Source organism: Oryzias melastigma, linkage group LG2 (genome assembly GCF_002922805.2).
Source record: "Oryzias melastigma strain HK-1 linkage group LG2, ASM292280v2, whole genome shotgun sequence".
Lineage (NCBI taxonomy): Eukaryota > Metazoa > Chordata > Actinopteri > Beloniformes > Adrianichthyidae > Oryzias > Oryzias melastigma.
This window is the reverse complement of record NC_050513.1, coordinates 13,584,922-13,594,737: the sequence shown is the minus strand read 5'-3', so window position 1 is coordinate 13,594,737 and position 9,816 is coordinate 13,584,922. Positions and strand designations below refer to the sequence as shown.

Below are 9,816 nucleotides of genomic sequence, written 5' to 3'. Positions count from 1 at the left end.
ATTCGTATGACAGCTGGCTTGACCGCAGTTATAGTATGCAGGTGAAGCTGCGGGTTCCAGACGACATCCAGCGGTCCGCTCTGACGACAGAGCTCCTCTTCGATCTGGACGATGGTTCCTTCAGCAGTATCATAAAGTTGTTCGCTGTCAGAGTCTTCCTGGGGTTCTGAAGACATGGTTCCTGCAGCTGCAGAAGATTTTCAGCTCAAACTCACACAAACACCGCCGTCCTCTGAACAGCAGCAGCTCCGATCATCTGCTAGTCTCTCAATCACAGCCACGTTGTCTTTACGTTCAACACGCATTCACTCATTTACGACACTTTGGAAAATGCTGAGAGTTCCGACACGAACCACGTATCGTCCTTTCTGTTCAAAAACTTCTCAAACGTCCGAACTACACAACACCGTCTGTAGAACACAAAGCTAACGCTGCTAGCATGCTAGCGCCTCGTACGCTTCTTCTTCGTGTCTCGTTTTTCGGCGGTTGGCAGACGTAATGGTGCATTAGCGCCACCACCTGGTCTGGAGTGTAAGTCAAAATGTTTTATGCAGAATGTTTCTAAGTTGTTACTAAAATGCTTCCCTACCTCTCGATCATTTAAACACTGAGGGAAAATAAGTAAAAAAGAAATAAAGAAGATATATATATATATATTTTAAAAACCAATCCATATATGTAGTTATTTAAAAACGTGTAAATTGCTTAATCAACATTTTGAAGTGCTGCCAAAATTTACAACATCTTTTTAATTTAAGGAAGACCAAATAACTGAAGTGAAAATAAATGGTTTAGGATAAGCGATTTCAGAGCATATAGGAAGTCATTACACCATAACAAACAACAATGTTCAGAATTAACTACAAAAATGCATAAAACACTAAAGAGCTTTAAATACATTTTCAAAAGTATTCAAAAATTATGCTAATTTACAAAAAAACGTTTGTAGCCTACGACAAAGGAAAAAAACAAACAAAAAAGAATGAAAACTGTATAAAAAGAATAATCAGGATTTATTTAACAATGAATGCCAATAACTGTGAAATCAGTGTCAATTGCGGAAAAAAAATATAAAAGTTTGCTTTAGTTTAAATGACAATTAATTCAATATAATCAAAAAGTAAATGAGATGAAACATAAAAGCAAACAAACAAAAATGAAAGATGACAGGGTTGGACATAGCCTATTTTTCAATGGCGTACTGCAAAGATTTTAAAGCTGGCGTCATGTCCATCCTCTTTCTCCTTCCAGTTTATAGACCTTTTCAATAAAAAATAGATTGAAAACAGTCCATTTTGTGGGGAGACTAAGTAAAAACACAAAAAAAATCCCGACAGCTCTGTGCTTTTCTCACTAAATGTTTGAAAGTAAAAATGTCAAAATGGCCTGAAAGCAGAGGTGTGATGGAGACAACTTAAACAATGATGGAAAACATCTCAAATTTCTCAGCAAGAGATCATTCCAACCACGAGACTTTTGCAGACAGTTAAAAGCTGTTGGAGTTGAAGAATCTGCAGCTGTTTAAACACACCCTGTTACTGACGCACAAATTTGTCATTTAGGAATGTGGTTCTGCTGCAGAGCATTCCTCCTTCAACGGAAGAGAAAAAGTCCCATAGATCAACTGGATGATCAGCTTTGGTTCAGACTCTTTTTCAAATCAGTCTGAAGGTTCTGTTGAGTTTATAGGTCTGCTTGTGTCAGCAGTAAAGACTGGGGCAGAACTTTCTGTCAACAATGTGATCAGAAAGTTCTATAAAGTTTCATGTTCACTCTGTCTCACTCAATTGCAGTATTAATAAGGTGGTTAAATTGGGTCAATTAAGATCTGGTAATTCACTTCAGACTGAGATTATATATTCCCTTATCTTTGGTCTAAACTCAAACTCACTTGACCAGAATATAACACCAAGCACAAACACATCCTCATAAACTATACTCGTCTTGATATATTTGATCAAAACACTCTGCTGTTGTGTTCTCTCTGCTTTGATAGAAAAAAGAAAACATGTCCATCTGCATTTGAAGACACATTTTTTGTGACACCGGTTAAAGCTGTATTGCTCAATCAGCACTTTCTACTTGAAACAAATACACAGGTTGATGTCCACATAACACACTTCAGTCAAAATATGATGATAACATTTTATAACGTGTTCCTGATGCCCATATATGTGTAAAGACATATGAGGAAATTCTTCTAAAATGCAATGAGTTCACGACAAAAAAAAAAGATCAAATGAATGGACATTATGTAAAGAATGAGAGAGGCAATTATAGAAAAAATGTAAAACACCCACACACTTAGAGGGAGGAGCTCAGTTCAGGTGTTGCCGAAACAGCAAATGAGTAAGATGAGAGTTTTCTTCATGCCAGAAAAGAGAGAGCACAAGGAGATGGTAAGATTGGCTCCAACTTTCTTCTTCACAGTGAGTTTTTGTGTTTTCTGTTGTCCTGTCCACTCATGATGAAAATGAAAAAATAGTAAAAGTTTAGCCCATAATAGGCACTTTTAAAACTAATAAATACATAATTAATTATTAGTAATACAATGTGATAGTTTTAATGTAAAAGTTAGAAGGAAAAAAATCCTCTGATTGGTGTACCACACCATGATGCTGCTGCTCCCGTGCTTCATTAAAGCCTAGAGCTGAAGATGAGTGTTTCCTCTGCAGGTGAAGGTAGAAGGTGTGTGTGAGCTGATCCAGTGGACCCGGTGAATCCAGCAGCATGGATCAGTGTGAGGACACACAGGAGGGAGCCCCTCCCTCTAAAAAAGGAAGGGTTGAAAAAGATGAGAGTCAAAGCAAAGCTCAGATGTGAGATGAACATCTCTAACTGTCCAGGACTCTTCTCCATGTCAGAGCTCAGCACTCACATCAACAACCTTCATTCTTCACAGGAACCAACCTGGACCTGGAGATAAACCCAGCTGTGTGTCCTTCAGGAGTGACAGGTCAAAGGAATTCATCCTTAACTTCAAATCCATCAGTTCAGGAGTGAAACAGTAAGTGTCAGAGTTAAAGGAGGCTGGATAATAGTTCAGATGATCAATACATTTCAGCTGAATGACTTGAGGTCTGATTCAGTTCTTGATTTCTCTGATCAAACGCTGACTGACAGCAGCTACAGTCTAATGAGAAGGATCACTGAAGACTAAAAAAAACCAAGATGACCAGAGAGTTCTGGCTGGTACATACTGGGTCAGGAGGTCTATTGTGTATTTTGGTGCAAAAGCATTCTGCGTATCTCACTTAAATTAAATATAATTATTCAAATTTTTGTATATATATATGTATTGTACTGCTTCATAGTGACAACAAAATGTATTTTCTGCATATTAACCGTGAACGTTTGTTCCTGTCACCTGTGGTTTTTCCGATTCGGTGAAGTAAATATTTTCAGATAAGGAACATCAAACACTCTTGTGAATGTTTTCCCCTTTTTCAGATATGAAACGCAAGTCAACATAAAGTCTTTGTAGGTTATCAAAGGAAAAAAACATTTACAATTGATTTAGTAAATTAATACAAAAAAATGTTTATCAGCTCATCAGTTTTTTTGGTTTTGTTGACAAGAACCTTAGATTGAATATTGCAAAAAAAAAAATAAATATCTTTTGACAATATTTGGAAATACTTTTCCTTTATAATTGATTTTCAAAATAAAACACATCCCATTTATCCCTCAATTTTTCACAATTCACTTTTCTCTGTCTCACTGTGTTGCAGACTTTTTTCGGTGCACTGTGTTCTGCATTATGATTGGCTGTTGACTTTGTCAATAAATCTCTTCTGTGCATTGTCTCATGTTATTAATGCATTTAATACGCATAAATATTAGCATGTGGGCAGATTTTTGTTTGTTTTCATTATATAATGATTGATTTATTTTCTACAAAGGTTTGAACTTTGAACGTTTAAATAGGAGAGACAACTGTAAAAATGTTCATGTCTATCTAAGAAAAGTACATGATGTGTGTTGTGTGGAATTTACAACTTTCAACTGACTAAAATCCCACTATGCAAATTTCACCTGCTACAGGTTATTTGTAGGACATAACTCCCATAATAAGTGAGGGAACATGGTATTTAAAACTTCCACACTATTTTTGAATCTGATTTTTTAAAAGTAACTACAGAGACAATAACTAAGAAAAAGTTTATCTATTTTGTTTACATGTGTTGTTAAAATTAATAATTTTACATTAAGGTGAATGGGGATTTACTTGCTTGTTTGTTAACTTAGGTGTGACTTTGTGAACTGAGCTGACTCCAGTTAGTGTGATTTGAAACCTTCCAGCACAGACAGAATGGATCTGATTGTTGCCGATTCTCCACAGAGTTGACCAGCAGAGCTCAGAGACTCCCAGTGGTCCGTCTGTCCAGCAGCATCAAACACAGCTGGACTCCATATTTCTGGTCAGTACATCAACAACAACTACTTTTCCATCATTCTGTTCACAGTCATCTCCATGCTGCTCTTTGTAGACCAGTGGATTGTCAGTGTGTCCAACATGGAGCTGATGTTTGGCTCCATGACTTCATTCTTATTGGCTCATTCATCTAGAATTCTGTTGCAGCTGCTGGAGGACAACATTGTCACTTTTGTGAAGAAGGAGTTGAAGAAGATCCAGAAGATTCTGAGTCAGAGGGAGGATGAGGAGGAACTGGAGGATGAAGATGAAGAGCAGAGGAGCAGCAGAGAGTCACTGATGAAGATCACAGAGAACTTCCTGAGGAGAATGAAGCAGGAGGAGCTGGCTGATCGACTGCAGAACAGTAAGAGGATTTCTCTAAAGATGTCACCTGCTTGATAAATTAAGATTTACTGATATCTCAACACTTGGAACAACATGGATTCAAATCCTCATCAGTCAAGGCTGCAGAGAATTTAATCATTCTGTTTGTGGTCTTCACTTAGGATCTTCTGCTGCAGGTTGTCCACGTCAAGTCAAATCTGGTTTGAAGAAGAAGTACCAGTGTGTGTTTGAGGGAATCGCTAAAGCAGGAAACCCAACCCTTCTGAATGAGATCTACACAGAGCTCTACATCACAGAGGGAGGAACTGGAGAGCTGAATGAAGAACATGAGGTCAGACAGATTGAAGCAGCATCCAGGAGAGCAGACGGAGCAGAAGCAAGCATCAGACAAGAAGAGCTCTTTCAATTCCCAGCTGGGAGACAAGAACCAATCAGAACCGTGATGACAAAGGGAGTGGCTGGCATCGGGAAAACAGTCTTAACACAGAAGTTCACTCTGGACTGGGCTGAAGGCAAAACCAACCAGGACATCCACTTCATATTTCCATTCACTTTCAGAGAGCTGAATGTGCTGAAAGAGGAGAAGTTCAGCTTGGTGGAACTTGTTCATCACTTCTTCCCTGAAACCAAAGAAGCAGGAATCTGCAGCTTTGAAGACTTCCAGATCATCTTCATCTTTGATGGTCTGGATGAGTGTCGACTTCCTCTGGACTTCCATAAGCGTCAGATCCTAACTGACCCTAGAAAGTCCACCTCAGTGGATGATCTGTTGACAAACCTCATCAGGGGGAACCTGCTTCCCTCTGCTCGCCTCTGGATAACCACACGACCTGCAGCAGCCAATCAGATCCCTGCTGACTGTGTTGACATGGTGACAGAGGTCAGAGGGTTCAATGATCCACAGAAGGAGGAGTACTTCAGGAAGAAATTCAGAGATAAAAAGCAGGCCAGAAGGATAATCCCCCACATCAAGAGATCCCGAAGCCTCCACATCATGTGCCACATCCCAGTCTTCTGCTGGATCACTGCTACAGTTCTGGAGGATCTGCTGAAGAGCAGAGAGGGAGGAGAGCTGCCCAAGACTTTCACTGAGATGTACATCCACTTCCTGGTGGTTCAAGCCAAAGTCAACAAGGTCAAGTATGATGGAGGAGCTGAGACAGATCCTCACTGGAGTCCAGAGAGCAGGAAGATGATGGAGTCTCTGGGTAAACTGGCTTTTGAGCAGCTGCTGAAAGGAAACCTGATCTTCTATGAATCCGACCTGACAGAGTGTGGCATCGATATCAGAGCAGTTTCAGTGTATTCAGGAGTGTTCACACAGATCTTTAGAGAGGAGAGAGGACTGTACCAGGACAAGGTGTTCTGCTTCATCCATCTGAGTGTTCAGGAGTTTCTGGCTGCTCTTCATGTCCACCTGACCTTCATCACCTCTGGAGTCAACCTCATGGAGGAAGAACAACAGAAGACGTCAATCCAGGTCTACAAGAGTGCTGTGAACAAGGCCTTACAGAGTCCAAACGGACACCTGGACTTGTTCCTCCGCTTCCTCCTGGGTCTTTCACTGCAGACCAATCAGAGACTCCTACAAGATCTGCTCACACAGACAGAAAGTTGCTCACAGACCAATCAGGAAACAGTCCAGTACATCAAGGAGAAGATCAGTGAGAATCTGTCTGCAGAGAAAAGCATCAACCTGTTCCACTGTCTGAATGAACTGAATGATGGTTCTCTATTGGAGGAGATCCAACAGTCCCTGAGTTCAGGACGTCTCTCCACAGATGAACTGTCTCCTGCGCAGTGGTCAGCTCTGGTCTTCATCTTACTGTCATCAGAAGAAGATCTGGAAGTGTTTGATCTGAAGAAATACTCTGCTTCAGAGGAGGCTCTTCTGAGGCTGCTGCCAGTGATCAAAGCCTCCAACAAAGCTATGTAAGAACTCTCATGAAAATCACTTTCAGTGAATAAATTAATTCCATTTAATAATTTATTATGCTAACTTAACTTTTAACTTAACATTACTCAAAATAACACGCTATGAACAAAAGGAATTAGAAGAAAATCTTTTTTTTTCTATATCAAAAAATTGGCACAAGATGGCAATTGACAAGAATTTGGTCAATAATTTTACGTCATTTGTTTTCTTCAGACTGAGTGGCTGTAACCTATCAGAGAGAAGCTGTGCAGCTCTGTCTTCAGTTCTCAGCTCTCAGTCCTCCAGTCTCAGAGTTCTGGACCTGAGTAACAACAACCTGCAGGATTCAGGAGTGAAGCTTCTGTCTGCTGGACTGAAGAGTCCACACTGTAAACTGGAGACACTCAGGTGAGATTTTTCCTTTTATCAGTTCAAGGTTTTATTTTTTCTGAATTAGGAGAATGTTTCAGTTGAAAAACCACAGGAATGCTTACCAAAATTAAAATCAAAGGAATCATGTGTGGAAGTCATATGTAAAAGATTTTAATAAAATAGCAAAACTCCCACATTTACTTGGTTTGATGATCATTGTGATCATTCTCAATTTATGGTTTGCCTCACCAGAATAAGAATGGTTAGGCGAGTCTTTCTAGGTTTACCAAGAAGTTTGTCTTTATGTAGACAGGTTCAGATGATCAACGTGGTGAGCTCCAGCAGCTGTGGGAGGGGCAGAGGCAGATGCTGCCATGACATAACATCTCTGTGCATTGAAACAAATGGTCATCAGCACCAATCTAAACACTTGTAATCAAAGACACTGTTAGAGGAGATGCTTTCTTAGGAGAATCCAATTCAGGAAGGGGTCCCCAGAATGGGAGGAGAAGGCTGAGACTACAGTAAAATTAAAGACAGTGGATCCACCAGAAGTTCTGGGTGGTTTTTAAAGTTCTCTTAATGGTTTATAAATGTTTTTATGGTATTGGGCCTTCTTATCTCAATGATCTTCTTTTAAAGTACGAACCCTGAGGTCCTCCGGCACTGGCCTGTTAGTTGTTCCTAAGGTGAGGACCAAAACACATGGTGAAGCTTCGTTCTCTCATTATGGTCCTCGCCTCTGGAACAGCCTGCCGGAGAGTCTCAGGGCCGCAGAGACCGTAGAGGTTTTTAAGAAGAGGCTCAAGACTCACCTTTTTAATCTAGCTTTTGCGTGACTTTCCTATTTATTGAATTTTATCTTCTCTTTTATTTTATTTTATTATTTTAACTTCTTCGTGATTTATTTTATTGTTATTTAAAAACTCATTTGTTTTTTAATCTAGTAACCATGTTTTACAATTATCATATTTATTTACTTTTTCTTCTGTTTTTATTTATTTTGGCTATTTATTTATTTATTTTTATTTTTTTCTCAATGTTTTTATTTATTTTAAACTCCAGTGTTTCCTCACGGGGATCCTCTATTCTGGGGCTCCACCTGCGGGGGGGCGTTGTTGCTGCGGTGCCTGTTCTCGTTGCGGCGGCTGGGGTCCCGCTCTGTCGAGCAGGCCCTGCACTGCCCCATGCTGGGCGGGCGCTGCGGCGATACCCCCCGTGGTCAGGCTGGGTCTTGAATAAGGGGATCCTCGTAATATCGTTTCTACACAGTAGTGGGGCGGCCGTGGTGCAGTGGTAGGGCGGTCGACTCCTGATCAGAAGTGAGCAGGTTCGACTCCGCCTTGCCCGCCCATGTGTCGAAGTGTCCTTGGGCAAGACACTGAACCCCGAATTGCCTCTGGTGGGAGGTTGGCGCCAGTGTTCGGCAGCGGAGCCACCACCAGTGTGTGAATGTGTGTGTGAATGGGTGAATGGGTCTGTGACTGTGAAGCACTTTGGGCCCTCGAAGGAGGGTAGAAAGCGCTATACAAGTATACGCCATTTACCATTTTACCATTTAGTACCAAGCCAGATTATTCCCAGAGATCTTTTTATTCTTTGTTCAGCTTCATTGACGAGGGTCTATTGGGGGGATCTTGGAGGGCAGAGGGTGGGGAGGACGACTGGGGAGAGAGGGAGGTTGATTTTGTGTGACTTTGTGAATGTGAATTTGTTTTTAAACACTGTCCTTTTGTGTTTTTAATATGTATTTTATTTACTTTATGTTAAGCGCTTTGTGTTTCGCTGAATGAAAGGCGCTATATAAATTAATAAAGTTTGAGTTTGAGTTCAGTTCCTGCAGAGCGAAAGTTCATGTTACACGGCTAAGAATGATGGGCCAACTCACTCTTGGTGCAACATATTTAATGTTTCCAACACTGGAAAATAAACAATAAAACAATAAATAATTGCTGCGCGCTTGGTCACGTTCTGCTGGCTTGCTCATCACGTAGTGACTGAGCTCCTCCTTCCGGTGTCAACTACTTTCACAATTACATAGTTTTACATTTGACATAACTTCTGTGAATTAACAAATTATTTAAAAACATGCATTTTACCCTCCATTAGCAAACACATGAACTTCAGTAACCTTGCTATTCCGTATTTTACTGTTCCAGATCATTTTAATCATTATCTTTACCTCTTATGAATTCCTAGTATGAACTGTATCTACTTGAGAAAACATATTTTAAACTAATTTCTTTTAAACTTTTTGTTCTGTTTTCACACTCATCAAATAACAAACGTTTGACATGTTATCTCTCAGAACATTGCTCATCGTACTACCTGTTAGCTTTCATTGCATTCAAACATTCATCCGACGTGTTACCGCGGTCGCCAACGATCCCCGTCCGCCATCTTAGTAACACAACGTGGTGTCTAACTCCTTCTAATAAGGTAAACAGCGCATTTTCCTCAACTTATTCTACTCTGAAAATAACTTAAAACACATTATAGCCGTCACATATCATTTGTGTGTTGGTTTCATCCAGCTTACCTGGAATATAAACAATAAAACAATCAATAATTGCTGCGCGCTTGGTCACGTTCTGCTGACTCGCTCATCACGTAGTGACTGAGCTCCTCTTTCCGGTGTCAACTACTGATGGCCAAAGTGCCAAGCGCCCTCTGCTGGTGAAACTAAGTACTAAAGAAAATACCTTTTTTTTTTAAACACACAGAATGTATTCAGATATGTATAAGACTAGTTTTACTAATCGTTTAT

The 9,816-nt window shown here is 40.2% G+C and overlaps 2 protein-coding genes, 1 long non-coding RNA gene and 1 pseudogene across 3 annotated transcripts in view; 3 read left to right on the top strand and 1 right to left on the bottom strand.

Annotated features, from left to right (window-relative positions):
- Positions 1-468, bottom strand: part of LOC112139899 (zinc finger and SCAN domain-containing protein 2) — an 11,652-nt gene extending 11,184 nt beyond the window's left edge. Inside the window, exon 1 of the mRNA XM_024262748.2 lies at positions 31-468. Within this exon, the coding sequence (XP_024118516.1) occupies positions 31-176 (146 nt within the window). The 5' untranslated portion in view covers positions 177-468. The remainder of the gene's footprint in view (positions 1-30) is intronic.
- Positions 1-9,816, top strand: part of LOC112139907 (NLR family CARD domain-containing protein 3-like) — a 385,294-nt gene that overhangs the window by 318,298 nt on the left and 57,180 nt on the right. The window lies entirely within an intron of this gene.
- Positions 2,364-4,385, top strand: LOC112139905. The gene is made up of 3 exons (XR_002918077.2): positions 2,364-2,819; positions 2,903-3,007; positions 4,343-4,385. It is a non-coding gene; the product is annotated as an uncharacterized LOC112139905 (long non-coding RNA).
- The window catches only part of LOC112139896, an 11,021-nt pseudogene continuing 5,716 nt past the window's right edge, over positions 4,512-9,816 (top strand).